The following is an 18,950-nucleotide window of genomic DNA, read 5'->3' as shown; positions in this document are numbered from 1 at the left end:
CATTACAGCTCTTGGTGTGTTATAGATGCAGATGTTTAATAGATAGTATTGATTTGTTGGCATTGTCCCGTATTTTTGGATTAAGGGTCATGATTGCATGAGTTTGAGACTAACAGGTGTGCTAAAAATGGAGCCCACCCCAAATTAGATCTGCTGGTGCTGTAAATATGCCATGACTGACAGGAGGAGAAGACTGAAGGTTTGTCCTAATCCACACCTCAAATGTAAATGAGGGAAACTATGATCCCTGTTGATATATATCTCTGCATTAAATTGCTTGCCTAAAAAATGAGTGGGTAGCTATTGATAACCAGCATGGGCAGATTCCCAGTGCAGGCTTCTTCAGTTAAGCCCCTTTTGCACTACTTTTACCTCTAAGCACTGATGTATGTGTGATATATTGGGGCAAGATGGATGTAGGAATTGGCCTCTATTCTGTAAAATGCCTGAATTGTCATCTATCTGGTAAAGTCAGTTCTGTGAGAGGTGTTTCTGTAATACTTGTTCTGACAGCAGGACAGTGTTAAAAGCACTTTTGTGATTGATGGAGTTGGAAATCTATCTTTGGAGGAATGGGTCAGACAACTTCAGGAGGTTTTAGAGAAGACACGATACAGCTTTTACTTTGTGGACTGACTACTAAGCTTAGGACAAACCACATATACTAGGATGGGAGCTTTAGTAACAATATTAGTGAAAATGTGCTAAATACACTGGGGTTTGTGATCCCACTACCCCTTGGTAACGTGCAAGGTGCTATTTCAATGACATCCTCTGTGGTCTTGAGTGTTTTTGTTTCGGTAAGTTTTCCAGAGCTTAGTTTAGGAGGGATGGCTTTGTTTTTGTGCAAGCAGCTGTTTCTGCACGGCATCAAGCGTAGTTGTCTAGGATCACACTGAAAATCCTCTCAGCATGTATCTGCTTCCCTGTGCTTTGAGTCCAGCCTTTTTCTTGCAGTGGGAGAGGGTCAGAATGAAGGGTTTTTTTGCTGCTGGATGAAAAATGCTTTGATTCTCTCAAGGGTTTGGGCCTGAGCTTGTTCTCAGGGCAGGCTCAGCAGTGCAGCAGGTGAAGGTGAGTGGATGTGATGAGTCATTCTGGCTGTAGAAGTGGGAAGAAGCAGGAGGGGAAGGAAGACTAGCTGGCTCATCACTGCCAGGCACTCTTTGTACCTCCTAATGGAAGCTGATTTCTTCCCCAGTTTGCCCATGGCTTTCTCTTTGAGCTCTGCATTGTGGGAAGACCTTTATGAAGGATAAGAAATGTGGTAAAATGGAGAAGATTATGGTAGAAGCAGAGAAAAGGGGGAAACAGTAATCACGACATATACAAGAGCAGGAATAGTGTATATACTGAGAAATTTGGATCTACCCATGCTACTTCTGTCTATCTGTAATGCCACAGTTCATGCAGTTATGCTCCCTTTTCTGTTTTTTCAGTCTGATAGAAGAACATATTGAGCTTCATCATTTGAAGGTATTACACCAAGAATAATAACAATTCCTTTAAAAAGTGCAAAAATAAGCATTAACCTTTGTTGCTGTTCCTACTTGATTTAAGCATGAAGTCTGATGCTGAAGGTACTTGTTGAAGTAGACTGGTAGCTTATCCTGCCTTTCCATCTAAAAGATATCTTCTCTAAAATTTCAAGACATACATAATTTCATCTGTTTAAAATAACTGGATCATGTCCTTGGTGTGATGGAAAGCAAAAATATAAATTCCTAATTTCTCCCGTTTCATCTGCACTGAACATAGTCCTCAAAGAACCTTGCTGAGACTTTAAAAAGGTGATTCAGAAGAAAAAATAAAAATCGAAACCCAGCGTGCCCTTCAGCTAAGGAAACTGAGGCATTCTGTTCTGAACTGGATCCAGGTTATATTGACAACGTCATGCTAAAGTGACCTGTACAAAACCTTTCACCATCATTTGCTCTAGTGCAGTTCAGGAACTTGCAAGTACATAAAGCCTCATCTCTGATGAGCCAGTCATTTTATCCCCTGCTGTAAGAAGGGGAGGGAGAAGGGGATGGGGAGGGTGTGAGGCAGGGAGAGGGCAAAGAATCAGACTAAGAGTGATGAATGCAAACTGCATTCATCAGGTTTAGCTCTAGAAATGCCTCGATTGGAAGGAAAGGGAGTGTATGGTGGCAGGGAGTGATGGTTATCCTGGTCTGTAATAGGAGATTACAGTAGTAATACATACAGAAATGATGTGATACCAATTGCTTTGGTGGCATCATATCACATGCAGCATTAGCACAGTTCTGAGGGATTGGGAATGTAACTTTGGATAAAAGGCATGAATTTTCATATATGAACTTCATTGGCTGTGCTTTGAACTTATACATCTGATGTCTTGGCAATCTTTAACCAAATCTTTAACCTTGATGAGCAACCACTTTTCTTCAATATAATGAACAGATAAGAGGCAGTCTGGTTTAGGAAAGTTGTCTCCATAAGTGATGAACAGGGTTTTGTCACATGGCATTTGTTTCAGTAGTTAGTGGAGAGCTTAAATGCACTGATCATAGAGCAGTCTACATCAGCAATCTTTGCCTTCTGGATAAAGAAATTTATTTTAGATAAAGAAATTGAACTGCAGAAAATTTGCTGAGTAATCCATTCATAGTCCCATTGGTTTATGGCTCCTCAAAGGAATGTGTGCTGCAGCAGCACATTTTGCTGGCAACAGATGTCTGCTGGGTCCTCTCCTGTGGCAGGGCTGGTGCTGAAGGGTATTTCTTTCTGCAGTGCTTACCAGGCCTGGTACACTCATTTAGTTAGAAAACTCACCCCTTTCCTTCATGTTGAATGGGTGGGAGAACACAGAAGTATAACAACTTCCTCCTCTTAGAGTCTGACTTTGCATCTGTGTTTCTTGGAAAACAAAAATGATGAGTTAAGGATAAGCATGAGCCTTAGGTTTTCATCTACCCTGTATTTTAAATGTGCACTGTCAGCCTTTCTCATCAGCGTGTTTTGAAATTATTTTAGTTTGCATTAACTTTAGACATGCATTTTGTCTCTTGCACTTGGTGCATGACATCTGTCACTGTTCATTTCACTAAAGGTTCCCCAGTTATAATCTGATTTTTCCCCTTCCTCTCCAAGCAATTCTGCACTGGTATTTAATAGCCCACATCATAATGTTACTTGTTTAAGGTTGTGTACAGGGAAGTATATGATAAAGTGAGACTACTTGAAAAAAAAATTCTTGAATGTGAACATCAGTAGCTGTTCCCCTGCCATATCCAATTTGAGCTTTGCAATTGTTCAAGTATTTCCAGTTTTAACGCCACCAGGGAGTGGTGATTAGAAATCAGTTTGATTTTAAGATAGCTGAGGTGACTATTTGGCTAAGATTGCAGTTTAGATATGTTTTCTTCTGCCTAGTCACAGGATGCAAGATATAGGTTACTGTGTAACTGGTTTATGACTTGTCCCTGATATTGGCACCTCTTGAAACACTCTTTGTGCAGCTGCAGCAGATGGTCAGGATGAGAGCCGAAGGAGATGGATCAAAGTGGAACGCACCACAGTAGGCAGATACTGTGCTTGTGCTAGGATGAGATATCAGAGTATAAATATAACTTCAGCCTAGCATTAGAATAACTTCTGCTGATTTCTTTTTTCCAGTGCATCCAATCAGCACGTACACACTATCTAAAAACATGAAGCAATAACCTGACTTAGAGTATGTACGGGTATTTTAAGAAGCTAGTAGAGATATTACCAAAATAATATTTGCACATTAATGCTTAGCATATTCATGTGTCTTCCAGTAAATCCATGAAATAAAAAGTATTATTCCTATATCACAATCAGTAGGAGAAAGGGAAGATGAAATAACTTACCATGTGTTGGGCTATGAAATGCTGGTGGAATTTGGTTGAACTGCTAGAACCTGCAGTGTTAGGTTTAGTCCTATAGTAAAATGCTGTAAAAGGCAACAGGAGAAAATAATTTTCTATCATAATAGGTGATTCTGTAAGCAGTGGGATCTAGACCCTTCCCTGCTTTCACTCATTAATTGAAATCTGCCCCATGTTGTAAAGCCCAGGGAGCTACCCCATGGCCAGCAGTGGTTTTGACAAGAGGAGGGGATTCTGTTGATCTGTAGTTCGAATTGTGCTATCCAGCGCAGGAATCCCAGCCATGACTGACTTTTTTTTAAAAATTGGATTTAATAAAGAGTGAGTAAGGGGAGAATATGTGAGTTCCTGTTCCTACCAGGAGAATGCTTTATTCTGTGAGATGTGAGGCACATTGATGAGGTTATGTGGTGAAGCCTTTTTCACAAATTCACACCATAAGATTTCAGGAGCTACATGAAAGCCTCACAGATCTCTCCTTGCTTTCTCTTACTTTCTCTGTTCATAGAATAGCCCTGTCTTGGTATGTACTGAATGGTCTTAGGCTTTAATCTGTTCAGAGGCCGAGCAGGCTCAGGGAGGGACTTACTTTCTCCTTAACCACTGGCTTGGTAATTGCCAGCTGATAACTGTGTGAGATGGCACTCGTGTTTGTACAGAGCTGGCTAATACCGAAGTATTTTTTCAGTCAGTGGGTGGCAGGGCTGATAGGATTAATGATACTACATCTTATGTAGCACCTCTTTTTTAATGCTACATGGCTTAGAGGAATTAAAAGCAGAGTTTGTAGCCATGTTCACATTAGAAGATCTGAATGGTTCTTGTGGAGTTCCTTAATAATTAATTGTAGTGACAGACACCGTATGTGACCCTCTGATAACACAGACTCTGAAATCATTGTTTTGACAGCAACACTGCACAAAGTGGGTGTTAGCTTTGTGCATTTAAGTGTGAAAACGTATGGTGGCTAAAGTTCTCTTCCCAAATATTCCTGAACTTGGCCAGAGTTAATGATGCTAGTAAAGAATAGTGAATTAGTCTAGTGTATTAGTTCTTGCTCTTTTAGCATATATGATTAGCAATCCCACAATCAAAGTAAAAAGTGGAATGCCCTCTATTTTTGTAGCTGCAGATTGCATATTGAGAAAGGAAAAAGAGTGATGTGTAAATGTGACTAGAGGAAAGAAGTATTGTAGCAACAGCTGTGGAATGAAGTGTGACAAACATAGCTGTGCTAATTTTATTTGCTTGTTTTACTCCTACCTGCATTTCAAAACTTCATTTGTTTTTTCCTGCTAGGCTGTAAGATCCTTCATTTGTTCAGGCGTCATTTATGCAACATATATTGCAGTAAAGTTCCCAGTTTATCATGCGTGTGATGGACTGATTTTATTTTAACAGCTTTTTCAGGTTGATATAAAATGGGAAATAATGCTATTATTCTGTCTGTCTAAACTGGTTTAACCTTGGTTGAACAAAAGTGGAAGTTGAGTTACCTAATCAATTTCAGGTGCTTTATGTTGGTATTGCAAAAAGAATGGTAGAAGAAAAGATCTTCTGTTACAAACCTCTCTTGCACTGTAGAGAAGCGTGGGCACGTGGGTGGAAATGTTGTTTGCTTTCATAATGTTTGCATTATTTTTATCGTATTCAAATGGGATAGGCTTCCTATCCCTCTGGTTGATATACTGTATTATTATAAGATCGGAAAATAAAAATTAAAAGTTAATGTCTTCTTGCATTTTACCACTGAGCCTTTGATAATGAAAATAGGTAATTCTTGAATTACTTGATGGATTTGTGGATGTTTATTTTAAAGAGAAAATGTAGTCAAAGGTGGCAATATTCTCAATAATAAAGCAGTTGCAATAAATACTAAGAAACATGTGAGAGCTGTTGCCTTTCCAACTTAGTTGTTCTTTACTTTGTCAATTTCTGTATCTGTATGTTAAAGTGTTCACGATGATACCTTACCTTTTCCACAGAAAGTTTTTCTCATTGTTTGCTTATTTCTTGTTTCAGAACAGAGAGCTCCAGATTATGAGAAAGTTGGATCATTGTAACATTGTCCGATTGCGTTATTTCTTCTACTCTAGTGGAGAGAAGGTAAGAATGAGAAACAAAGGAATGTGTCCTGGTAACTGTCTGGGGTATACCAGGACTGTCTGAATATCTGGAGGCAGAAATGTGAAGATAGCAGACATTGACTACTAGAAAACTCTATAATGGTGCCCAACAGGTCATGCTGGAGCAGATGTTTTTCAGTATAGAAGTGTGTGGTCTGTAAGGAACAAGGCTGCAGTAGATTTGCATATGCACTGCCTCTTTCTTAATTTATTGGATCACAGCTGAGCTTTGTGTTCTAGCACTACTATTCTGATGTGCAGATATGTGTGTTTTCTAGGATTCAGTGTTAAGCATTTTAGATTTAAAGCATTTATGTGACTTTTCTCAGAACCAGTCTTTGTATGCTTCTGTCCCCCTTCCTTGTGCATCTGTTCCAGGTATAGGCTAAGTTTCTGAGCCCAAAGGAAAGAATAATACATGATCATGTGATTGTATAATTTGTCAGAATGTTTGTGCTCCAGAAGAAAGAGCAAATAGCTAGATAACTCTCAAGAAGTAGATACTGGCATTTGTTTTCGTTCAGTCCAGGTTTAAAAGGTCCTTGGTTTTTTTAAGATGGGATTACAAGGTTTAGTTTTAATGTGGAATTATAATGTATTCCTTATCTAAGTATGTATCAGCATTTTACAAATCATTGGAGAATTCAGGGTGAAAACGAACTACAAGATGTCATCTAATCCAACCTTATCCTTAAAGCAGGATCATCCATGGAGTAAAAACAAAGTCATTGTGGTCTATGTGGGAGTTAATGTAAGCTGCGAGGTCAGAAAATGAGCTAGATGACCTTCTGAATTTTCTCTGATCCTTATATATATCATTACAAATATTTATATAATTTTTAGATAACTTATATAAATGCTGCAATTTTTTTTCATTTTTTGAAGCAGATTGCATCCTTAGCTGTTTTCAGATGCTGATATACTTGTCTACAGTGCTATAAAGGGCTGTGTATGAGAGCTGATAGCTACTGGCAGGCTGTTAACTGCAGGTTCATCAAGTGGGTCAGCACACTGGGAGAGGCAATCCTCCCCTTTCATGCTCTTTGGAGCCAGAAAAGTAGCTGATGTCTCCAGGTTAAGTTGCAATTGTCTTGTGCTGTGCACAGGGGGATAATTGGAGGAGATGTGCTGTTACCTGAGAGGTGTTTTGCAGGGGACCTGGTCCTGTACCTTGTCTGTGCCTAAAGAGAGCCTGCAAAACTACAGCATTCAAGGAGAAATATAATTTTGGGTTTTTAATTTTTTTTTTTAATCAACCTTCTCTTTCCTTCCTTCCTCTTGGATAGTGCTAACAAGCATTTCAGCTCTGTAAGTTTTGTTGGTAGTGCAGTGTCGTTTTTTAAGCTGTATTTAGTTCGTAACAGATATTCCTCAACCAGCATGAGTACAAAAAGGAAAATGCTGTGAAGAAGGGCTTGGATTTGGAATTTTTTGTTAGTTGGTTGGGATTTTTAAAGCAGCTTGTAACTAAACTGCAGTGAAGCAGAATTTCCTGGACAAATGAGACAACTGCCTTATCTAAAGGCTTTCAAAAGCCTCCTGCAAACAGTGGAGTGTTAAAACTGCTCAGAACGCTGTCCCAGGAGCTTTTGTGTAACAGTAACTAGAGAAAAACTCTTTTGGAAATCTTTAAATGAAGCTGAGCTTGAGGCTGGATTTTCCATTCTGCTGTTTCAACTCCTCATGGCTGATTTTTGGCAGCACTAATGTAGCTTTTAAAAATGTCTCTATCCATGGCCAATGAATCTTTATGCTTCACTGAGAAGTTTTCTTTTACGTTACTTTCTGCTCCTTGGTCTTCATGCCTCTCCTCCATGCCTTTGAGATTTCCACTGCTACCCTGTTGCAAAAGAGGACTAATGGGAATCAGTGCCTGGGGCCAGCACGCACCCAGAACATCAGCAGTGTAATGCTGCAGTTCAGGTTGCAAGGTCTCTTGCAGTTCAATACAAAACGCCACATAATTGACTTGCAAGTATTTCCATGTAGGTGGCAGTGTGTGGAGATCAGTGTGCGATGGCGTGCGTGACTCCTGCCCATTCTTGCAGCTCTCAGGAAACACCTGCAGAAGAAGCTGTAGCAAACACAAGCTGAGTGTTAGCACAGCAGCTTGCCACAGCTTTTCCTCCATGGACTATGGGGTATAACAGGTTGCTGTTCTTGCCTTGTAACAGACTGGTACTCTGCTAGGAGGAATGGGGCTGGAGTTCATCTGCTGTTTGGGAAAAGCTCTAGACAGAGGCAAGTTGCTGTTCTCAAGTTCATGTGGGAAGGAAGGAAAACATTCCTTATCGTGCTTTTGTCATTTTGGGGAAACGATAGCATATTTTCTTCCATATTTCCCTTATAATCAAACTGTCTGTGGGGTGGAGAAGGAGAAAAGTGTAATATGCCATTTGGTAACCAGGAAGGATGTTTAGGAAGCAGTTGCAGATATAGATGGTATGTCCCCACAGGTTTATATAAACTGATTATTGAAGGCAAGTCCAATGGGAAGAGTAATATAAAAATCCAAGAATTGTATAGCAGAAAATGGGTGGTGTAGTGATGAGTTGGGCTTGCAGTTGTTGACAGTCTTTGTGAAGAACTTGATGATCCTCTGCCATTAATCTGTTTTTGTGATAATTAAGTCTAGCAGCGATGGGAAAGTCTCAGAGGTAACTCTTTTACTGCTGATCTCATTAATTAAATTATGATACTTATATATCAAGCATTCTTTGGCATAAAGATTTTCTTGCACTGTGTTTACTCCATCTGTTCATGTTACTTGGACTTCTCCCTTCTTTCCTGGTGCTTGACACCAGCATCCCTAACCACAGAGACTTCTCTTTCTGGATGGGTTTGGGGTTTTTTTTTGTTTGTTGGTTTGTTGTTTTTTTTTTTTTGTTTGTTTATTTTGTTTTGGGGTTTTTGTGCTTTTTTGTTGTTTTTTTTGGGTTTTGTTTTGTTTTGTTTTTGTTGGGTTTTTTTTTTTTTGCTGTTGTTGGTTTTGTTTTGTTGGACTGGTTTTGTTTTTTTTTGTTTTGTTTTGGTTTTTTTGTTTTTTTGGTGGGGGCATTTTCCAGTATCCAAGAAGCTTAAATCTGTCTTGATTTAGAGATACCTCAAAGGATTTTTCCATATCTAGTCAGACTGGCACTCTTTGAAAGCCATGTGCCTAACAATCACTTTAGTTCATTTCAATTGCTGGGTATTTTTAGACACTGGGAAACTTTAAAACTGTCTTCAGTCTAGAAAAACAGGAGGTTTCATTCTTGATTGGAAAACTGGAATAGTATCAAATAGAAAAGCAAATCTGAAAACCACTTGCTAGTAAGACTATTCCTTATCTGTATCCAAGTTGTAGTGCTAGTTTGTAGTGATGTGGAGCTCTCCATTAGCTCTTTCTGCAGGCTATGTGGGGGATGGTTGAAGGGTTTGAGCTCCCTAGCTATTCTTTTTTTCTTGTGATGGACTCTCCTTTTTATGTCTCCCAATTGTTTAAACTTCTTTCCTTCTTTTGACAAAGCCATCAAGCCATAGCAGCATGAAAATCATGTATCAAACATGGCTTTGACTGAATTCTTCCTTTTTTTTCTGTCATTGGATGACTCCCTCTTGTTCTGAGCATCTTTGAATTTATATTGCTATATATAACGAAGTGTGTATGTGTGTGTATATATATACATGCACACATATATATGCACCTTTATGTGTATATATAGATATAAAAAGTTGTTCTGAGTACTAAGTATTAATTATGCTTGACTAATAATTTCTAGTCTAAAAGAGCTCAAAGAAGGTACATAATTTATATTAAGATGACAGTTGACAGGCTTGGCATTCAGGTTGCTTCTATAAGCTATTTCCTCCTCAATTCATTCTTTTTGAAAGTTTGCAGACATTTGTCAGACCTGTTGGATAACCCAGCTTTTTCAAAAGCCTCTTCCTTAATGAATTTGTCAGAGTAGATTCTGATTTTTTCTTCTTTTTGGGGCTGTATGAGATGTCTGATAACAGGGCACTGACTTTCATACCTGTAATGTGCTTTTCAGTAATCTAAAATGTGTAATTACATCTGGTGGAGTGAGCCAGAGGGAAAGAAGATACAACCAAATAATGGGTTGAATGGTACATGAAAGCTTCTTCTGAAAGTAGCCACAAGACTTTTCCATGCTGTATTTCTGTGGTTTATAGTTTTCTAGGTAATTCTTAGAGAAAATGAGCAGGATTTTAGGACTAGCCAGTTCCGCTGTTTGATAGCTTTGGTATTATGCCTTAGGATAAGATCTTGAACAAGATGCCTGGTTTGCCTGTCAGCTTTCCACTGCAGATCAGACAGTATTAGGAAGGCATATGTTTCAGGGTTATTTTTTTTCTACATTTCCTTAATTTCAGGAACTGCTTTGCATTTAGCATGATACAAAAATGTAGGTCTTTATTTAATTTTGCAGGGGGGGATGGTCTTGCCACCTGTCCTTTCTAGCCTAATTCTGCAGAGAACCTTTCAAACCATAGTCCAAGGCAGGGCAAACATGAATACAGGAAATAATTCCTCTGACTGCTTTGCTAAGAGTATTTCCTGATGTTTTACAGAATGACCTAACTTCTTAAATCAGTGGCTGCCAAGTAAAGTTACTCAGCTGTGTAAAAGTGAAATGAGTTCCTAATTCCACCTTTTTTATCCCTCTCTATTTCTGGTTAGATCTTGGTGGTGTTTCATAACTGTCAGGTTTTTCCTGTATGGATACTTTAGAGTGTTGAATAGACTGATTGATCCATACCTTTGTCCAAAAGAGGATGAGAAGTTACTGAAGGGATTTGTTTCTGCATCAAATCAAAGTAAAAGTAAATACAATTTTTGTTGAGTAATTGCACCTGTGGTTATGTTTTTTTTAGTTTTTCCTCCTTAAGGTGGTTCAGTATTCAGAGGAGTCAAAGCAAAAATGGAAGCAGAGAGAGATCACAAACAAGCAATATGCTGACACTTTTTTGGAGGCTGAGCTGGCCCTTCTGCATGCTCTAATTGATGTCAGGTCTTATTTAGCCTTAGCTATAAGGGCATGTAGCCAAAAGTCCATGAAGACTCAGGATGGAAATTTACTCCCATAGACTTAGGCTGAAGTTTAAAATAAACGTGCAGGAGATACATGCTGAGCTGCATCTATAAGCTTCTGTGCACTGTCTGGTGGGCATTGGCAGCTCTGGGTTAAATGGCAATGAAGAAGTTTGGAAGAAGGAGGCAATTATCTGATTTGCGAGTTGTATCCCTATTATGTCCTCCACCTTCAGAGAAGCATGAATATCATTATTTCTTGCAGGAGTATACAGATGAGTCCTCATGTAAGAACCATCCATTCTGTTCCTGTTAAAATGGGAACCATTTGGTTTCTTAATTGAACTTAAAAAAAAAAAAAGTTACTGCGCAAAAAGGGCAATTAACAGAGCCTTGAGCCCAATTTTGCACTGACAGTCTATGTGAATGTTTTGCACCAGCCTAGTAATGTGCTGAAGGGCCATCACCAGAGATGAATTTAGTAACTACCATTCATTCAGTCCCTGGCAGATCTTGTGTGTTGTCAACAAAAAAGCAATTAATGCCAATTATGAGGAGTTTTGTGATGTTGGTATCTCTGTAGTTCTTGCCTGAGGCCTGCCAAGCTAATTTCAGAAAGGGCATCAGTCATCATATAATGATTATCAGTTACTGCTGTTAGGGTTTGCAACAGGTTGGGAATTTCCTTCATTGTAGTTATGAGCAGTCTCTGGTTGTGAGTAGGTTTTGTTATTAGAAATAGCAGTTTTGTCTGCCTGTGGTAGGGTTTCACAAGAGGGGAGTAGGCAGCAGTGGCTAGATTCTTAGTGTTGGAGGTGCATGCAGTGAAAATAGGCAGCTCAGAGATCTGTCTCTAGGCCAATGAGCCATCCAGTAGATCTGGTTGGTCTCTCTTCTGTTCTCGAGTCATTCTTCTGCCATTTCTAGCTCGTGCTCTCATCTTCCCAGTGTTGTATGGCCATTAGGAAGGCAGCTTGTGTTGTTTTTTCTGAGGCAGGCATGTAGTTTGAACCATTATTATGTATTGTCTTGCCTTTTTGTCATGGATTTATCTTGATTCAGAAATTCATACTCACCCTGGAAAGCAGTGAACAGTCAAGAAAACAAGTGGATCTCCAAAGACTCTGCTTTTGGTTTCATCACGAGGTGTGCAGGACAGTCCAGTGATTCAAACATCATCTGTTAATTTTCACCTTGCAACAGACTTATGGCCAGTTAGTGGCACAATCCCTGCTTGGGAGCTGGTGTTCAAATATACACAGATCATTTATGTCAAGGATGATAGCTCAGTCCTGCATTTTAGATGTTGGGCAGATGTTTCCAACTTGATAGAAATTCTTCTTGGAAGTACATCTATAAGCTTAAGGAATTCACAGGGCATAAAATAAACAAGAATCATCCGGGATTCCCAAATTATTTTAATGTGTGACCTTTTCCTTTACAGTAGCTGCTCTTTAGAGGGGAAAACTAGGTCAGAAAATGTCTTTTTGGTTTTTTTTCTTCTGACAAAGAATGCCTTAGTGCATCACCTAAGACCCTCTACTCTTTCAGTGATCAAAGGTAGATAATGTAAATCAGGTGGCTTTAAACAAGACCCAAGAAAGTTCTTAAATACTAATTTTGTTGGGAGGGTTGATTTCTGACTTATGCTGCCATCACAGCTGATCCACTTGGAAGTTTCTACCTACATAACATGACTGTTTTGCTGAAGAGTAATGAGCATTACAGAACAATTTGGTAAGTTTTGACAAATAGTCATAGGAACAGAACTTTTGATACAGATCTCAGTTCTCAAACTCAGGCATGAAGAGTCAGGGATTAGAAAAGAAGATACTTTGCCCAATATTTGCAGTATTATTAGAAAGTATTGGTATCTTTCTGAACACTGAAGTTGAGTCTTCAACTGTTTTTACATCCTTGCATTTATCTGTTTGAAACTGCAACTGTATCTCTAGGCTTGAACTCCTATTACTTTGGTGGCAGCCAAAGCTCTGTTTTGAAATAGATGTGGTTGTAAACTGCAAGTAAAAACAGACACACGTGACCACTGGATGTCATCATTCCTTTATACAAATAAGGTCAGCTAGCACATATTTTGCATTTTCAAATATTTCTTGTGTATCATGTCTACTTATTAGTTAAGAGTAGGAAGGCTGCAAAATTTTGCTTTGTCTTTGAAAGTGTGTCCAAAATCTTTGTATCCGTAAAGTACCATGTTAGCCTTCAAGATAAGGAAAGTGGGTCTCTCATGGTGCTTGATAAAGGGGTGTGAAGTGTGTGCTGGTTGTGGCTTTAAGAAAAGTTAAATAACATTTTTTTAAATCTAGGGCAAAAATTGTGACTTTGAACTTTATGTATTGTCTAAATTTAGATGCCTGCATCAGGGTGAAGGGCATATTTTACCTCATGCTGACAATCCAGTGTTCAAATAATGTATTCTCGGAAAAGGCATAGTCTGCATGAAATGCTGAAAGGCATTTTCTTGCTTTCCCACTCAAAGGTAAATCCTTTTTGACAGAACCCTTTCATTGCTGCATCCTGTCACTAACTGCTCCATGCAGCACCTACCTCTGAAACATCATCAGTGGGGTGCTGGCATACGGTAAAGAAAAAGATCCTCCTGGGTAAACTGATTGGTTAATTTGCCTCATACAGCCCTAATACTGAAGCCTTGGGATAATTTTAATAATGAGAAGTACATTTTGGAGGCATATTACTTAATTTTAAGTGTATCGCTTGTCTGTGTGCATTTAGCTTGAGTAGACATATGAAGCGAGTTTCTTCCAAATGCAATTCCACATTTATTTCTCCTAATGCAAAGTTAGTCTAAGAAACTCCTGTATTGTTCATGTCCTCTCAGTTATGCTCATACAGCTGATCAGGTGGAGTCCATTGAAAACAAACAAAAACCCATCCCAAACAACACCAGTACCACTGTCACACTGTTACTGATTTGCCAGGAGATGACAACCGAAATGAGCATATTCATCACTTTTTCCAAATGCTGAGCAGTAAATATGGTTACCCTAGAAGAAAGAGCACCCCGAATAGTTTCTTAACCTTTTTACCCTGTTACTTGATGTTCAGAGTTTTCCTTAGATTCCACATAGGCCTTGACAGTTCAGGAATACTTAGAACATCTTATTAGATGCTGACATATTTTCAGAGCAAGAATTCTCCTTTCGCTCTCAGTTTGGTGTTTGGCATGTATGACCTCCCTGGCCTCTATCATTATGGTGGTAAATAGGGGGAATAGTTGGACTGTTACTGGCTTAATATTGGTTGCTGCTTTATATGTGCATGTTGTAAATGTAGTGTGTCTAATAATTGAAAACAAAAGGTAACAAAAGCTTCTAGGATCCACTTTAGATCAATTTGATGTTTGTTGAGATAGGGGATGATCACAGAGAAGCAATATTTTAACTATCACTGCAAGGAACAATCTAGAAACGTGAATCTTTGAATTCAATACCCATTGCTTTATTTTAATTCAATAGCTGTTTCTTTATATTGGCCTCAAGCATAACTGGAGGATGCTTTGAACAGATTACTTATGTGAACTGAAAGACACAAGAATTTTAAAATGGAGTTTGGCACCTCTAGCCTTTCCTTTGTCAGTAAGGCAATGTTTTCAATTTTGCTCAGTCCTCAGCTGCACTGTGTGTAATGCTCATGTACTTTGATCCTGTTTTGTCTCCAATTTCTGGCACAAGAAAAAGAATGGAGTTGCTAAAATGTTTTGGCTCTTGTGTCCTAGTCTTTCTCATGCCTCTTATTATGGTACAGGTTATGTGAGTATTTACTTGCATTAAGTATTTCCCACCAAAGTGAAGCAGTGCCTGAATTAGTGGTTCTTGGGAGCAATTTGATGGCAAAGCATCATGCTGTGGCTCATTTTGGAGCAGTGTTTTGTCAACTGAGGATTCATCTGCCAAGTGACAAAAAACATCTTCTAGCACTTGATGCTGGTACGTGAGCCACATTGCTGAAGTCAAAAATCCTAATGAAATACTTTGATTCTGGGTTTCAGGATCTGGCTTTCTGTCCTTCCCCTTTTTTATTTTGAACTGTACATGGTCATAACCTTAGCAGCAATCACAGGAGAATACAAATACACATAAACATTTGACCTGCAACAGAAAGCTAGTAAGCCCATGGTCTTTAAGGAGAAGTGAGTTAATTAATGACATCTTATATTTGCTTTCTATATTTCACATGCTGCAGCTTCCTCTGGCCTTTTCGGTTCTTTGTAGGTAATTTCGGACATGCTTGTGTCAGTCAGGGTACCTTGTTTTGTTCCCAGACCAGCAGTTTTGAAACAGCAGAATGGAAACAAGTCATTTATGGAATATGTGGTGAGGTTCCCTGTAATGGAAAGATAAGCCTTGATCGTCCCAGTTAATCCTTGAGCTGTTGCCCTCATTTGGCAAGCTCTTTGAGCTAACCCTGTTTCCTATTGCAATACATCCGGGTCACTGGAAAAATATGTGTTTAGGAGGAATGCATGAGGTAGGCAAACCAGGTTACATCATGCTCAGAGCTTGTCAGGCCATGACTGCTTCCTAGCTTGTCCTGAATCTTGTTCAGGGGAATCCAGGTAACTTTGATATTATTTTCATCCACTTCATGCTCACTGGGAAGGATCAGGGCTCATGAAAACTCTTTCCTGTATGTTTATCAGACCAGTTCCAGATGACATCAGGAGGATGTCATTCAAAACATTTGAATAATCTTTAATTTATTATAGCAGTCATTAAGAAAACTGGAGTCAGTTGCATGTCATAGGAGTGGAATATGCCGCTACTTACGTGGCCAATGGCATAAGCCTTGCCTTTATAGCTGCATATTGGAGTTCTAGGTCCCTCAAGTGGTACATTAAAACTTGATAGTTGATGAGGTAGAGAAAGGTGTTCATGTGCTTTTGTGTTCTGTGTGATATACATTTGTACAGGAGCAGCACAACACAAAACCCATGCTGTTTGTTCAGTTACCACAGATGGCATCGAAACTCAGAAGTGAAACCCCCATCTCTAGCATGTAAAATTGGAAATAAAAATGGAGGCAGTAAAAGCAAAGCAAAGATGATATGAACTAGAGAGTAGTTCTGTAATTCTCTAAACTCACTGCTGTGAAGTAGTGTGGACAGGATTTACTGATCATACGTTTTACTGTTTTGCATGCATCCTTTTGTTTGTATTATGAGAAGATTACAAAATCACTATAATTTAATTTTTACTCTTTTTTTCCCCTCTAATTTCTTATGTAAATCTTTTTGATACATGAAACATGAATCCTTGGATCAAAGTCACTAACCTCAGTAACAGTACTCAGTGAAGTGATTTGTCACCAGTAAGACTTTCCCATCCTCTGAGAGGCAGACATTTAGCATATTCATCAGGTTGTAGCTACACTGTAGCAAACAGTGTTCATATTCATGTGACTGTTTTCTCTCATAGTTTACAGATTGCCGTACCAGCATAAGCTAACTTTGAATTTTTTAGGACATTTGTTTTTGGCATTTTGTAACTAAACCTTGAAAACTCTGACCTAAGAAGAGGCAGTGGATGAATTTTATTGGCTTGAAGTAAGAGTCAGGGAAAGAAGAACTTTCCTTGCTGCAGGAAAAGTGCTAAAATACAAGTGGTTTGGGTTTTTTTTCCCTTGCATATATTTGCACGTCTGTGGAGTTCCAGAGCTGTCTAGTATTTCCTCTGCACTGCTGGTAGTTGTCCCTTCTCATCCATTTCAAAAATTTTCTTCACCCCAGATTGGTCCACAGAAGCCTTCACATTGTTCCCAGTTCCTGGGATGGCCCTGGGAGAAGCAGCAGCATAGGCAGGGTCTTGGAGCTGTTCCTCATCTATGTTTGATAAGACCAGATAGATACAAGTTGGTGGGCCATTGTCATTTGCTTGGTGCTGTGCTATTGCCACTGTCATTTAAGCAATAATATTAAGAAAAGAGCTTTTTTTTTTGTAAGGAAGAATGACGTAGGCAGGGCTGTGCAAGGTGACTTGGTCTATTAGGAGGTATTGGTAAGATCTATGAAAATGTCCTGAAAATACAAGCCTTTATTGTCACGTTAGGGTGAGCAGAGATCTTGAATTCTGAACCTTAAAAAACACACAAAGCCAGCAGTTCTCTGCATATGTATTTAAGGTGTGTATTTCTCTGTGTGTTACCTTGTACCAGACTGCTGCTGCTCTTTGCTGTGGCAGGACAGCAGAGCACTGTGAGAGAAACACACTTCACTCAGTGCTTTAAGTGATGGGTCAAGTCACACTAGAATAGCAGTATTAAATTGCTGTAGCTAGATGAGGTTTGGGTTTAGGTGTTAAGATAGCCAGTGGATCTTCTGACAACAGCCTCCAGTCGAAGGCTTGGGAGCTCTGTGCTGTTTCCATCCATGTAAATTCTCTAGTATTGTCTTTCTCTATAGAAAGTTCTTGGTGATAAAATAGCAGGCACAGGAGAGGTTACTTCTAGTTAATTCACTAGTTTTCAAAATAATTTTTCATGTTGAAATAGTTAATTTTACCCACTCCCCACCATTAAGTGTATTCACAGTCCTGGTAGGATTTGCACTGAAGACTGCATTAAAATATCAGAAGTCTCTTTAAGACCTGTTTTGCTGCTGAAAATTCTCAGTTTTGCAGTTAGGCACTATATGATTACAGTACTTTGTCATTTAAGTCCTCTTTCCTTTGCTAGTGTATAATAAGGTACTTTATAATGTAACCTTATTATAAAGCTACTTTTGTTGTTTCTCTTTGTTATGTTCACATGAACTTCTAACTTAATCCTAGGTATTAAAAATTATACTTGAGACTTTGGTTTTGGCTTCTTCTCTTTTGTCATGAAAAAGTTGATATGTTTAAGTTGGAGATTACTGGGACATAGAAATACATGTAAACAGAAAGGTTACAAATATTAACACTGGCTTATTGTATACAAATGGTTAATATGTATTAATCTCTTAATAGCTGGGAATTCAGTAAGATCAAAGTAACATTTCTAAAAGATGAAGGTTGTTTGAACTTTTTTTGATGTGTTGTTGGGGGATGAGTTTTGAACTTTTAAATTTGCACTTCTTGGGTTTTGGCAGGTAAGGGACTAATGAGTTAATAGGCTGTTTTAACTAATTATGCAGATGTTACCTTGAAATACTCTCCTAATGAAAATATTGACTGAGCAGAACAATTATATCCTTGTCTCCATTTATAATCAGAAAATAATATCTTACACTGGAGACCAGAACAATTAACATGATCTTAAACATAAGTTTGACAAAAGTATTAATGCACGAGTGCAAAACCTAAATAGCTCTGTGGCAGTTCCCACACTAAAGATGGGATTTAAAATGTCCACAGCTTTCTCTTTTTAGGTTTCTCTGAACACTTTGATTGTACTTCATGCCTCAGATCTTGTGCTAATTTGTTTTTCTTCTCTGTTCTCTTTCAGAAAGATGAGGTGTACCTCAACTTGGTGCTGGACTATGTTCCTGAAACAGTATACAGAGTTGCCAGACATTATAGTCGGGCCAAACAGACACTCCCTATGATTTATGTCAAGGTAGGTAACTGACAGATGTGGTTAGGTGAAGAAAGATACACTCTAGAAATACACTGTGGATACTCTTTTCTGACATAACAGTAAATTTTCAGAAGTATTTAGAAGCAAATAGATCTTGAGTCAAGGAAAAAAAAATAGGAATACTTGTTATTGCAAGGAAGAATAGAGGGTTGAGACTTAAACAATGCTTACAATTTCTGACCTTACAGAAATCTTGGAATGGGTTGGGGAGACTGAGTGTGGGGGGAATGTTTTGTTTTTGAAGCAGCTTAGATGATGACTGAGACCAGCCAGATTAGCAGCTTTCAGTTTCCTGAGATGGTGAAGACATAATAGAACAAA

The 18,950-nt window shown here is 38.7% G+C and overlaps 1 protein-coding gene across 2 annotated transcripts in view; it reads left to right on the top strand.

The window, feature by feature from the left end:
• Positions 1 to 18,950, top strand: part of GSK3B (glycogen synthase kinase 3 beta) — a 149,203-nt gene that overhangs the window by 74,068 nt on the left and 56,185 nt on the right. For both annotated transcript variants that reach the window (XM_021548814.4, XM_021548813.4), the window contains exons 3-4: positions 5,898 to 5,981; positions 18,498 to 18,608. In XM_021548814.4, coding sequence (XP_021404489.1) covers positions 5,898 to 5,981; positions 18,498 to 18,608 — 195 coding nt within the window. The remainder of the gene's footprint in view (positions 1 to 5,897; positions 5,982 to 18,497; positions 18,609 to 18,950) is intronic.

The sequence above is a fragment of the Lonchura striata genome, chromosome 1 (assembly GCF_050655825.1).
Source record: "Lonchura striata isolate lonStrDom1 chromosome 1, ASM5065582v1, whole genome shotgun sequence".
NCBI lineage: Eukaryota > Metazoa > Chordata > Aves > Passeriformes > Estrildidae > Lonchura > Lonchura striata.
This window is presented reverse-complemented; position numbering and strand designations above follow the sequence as displayed.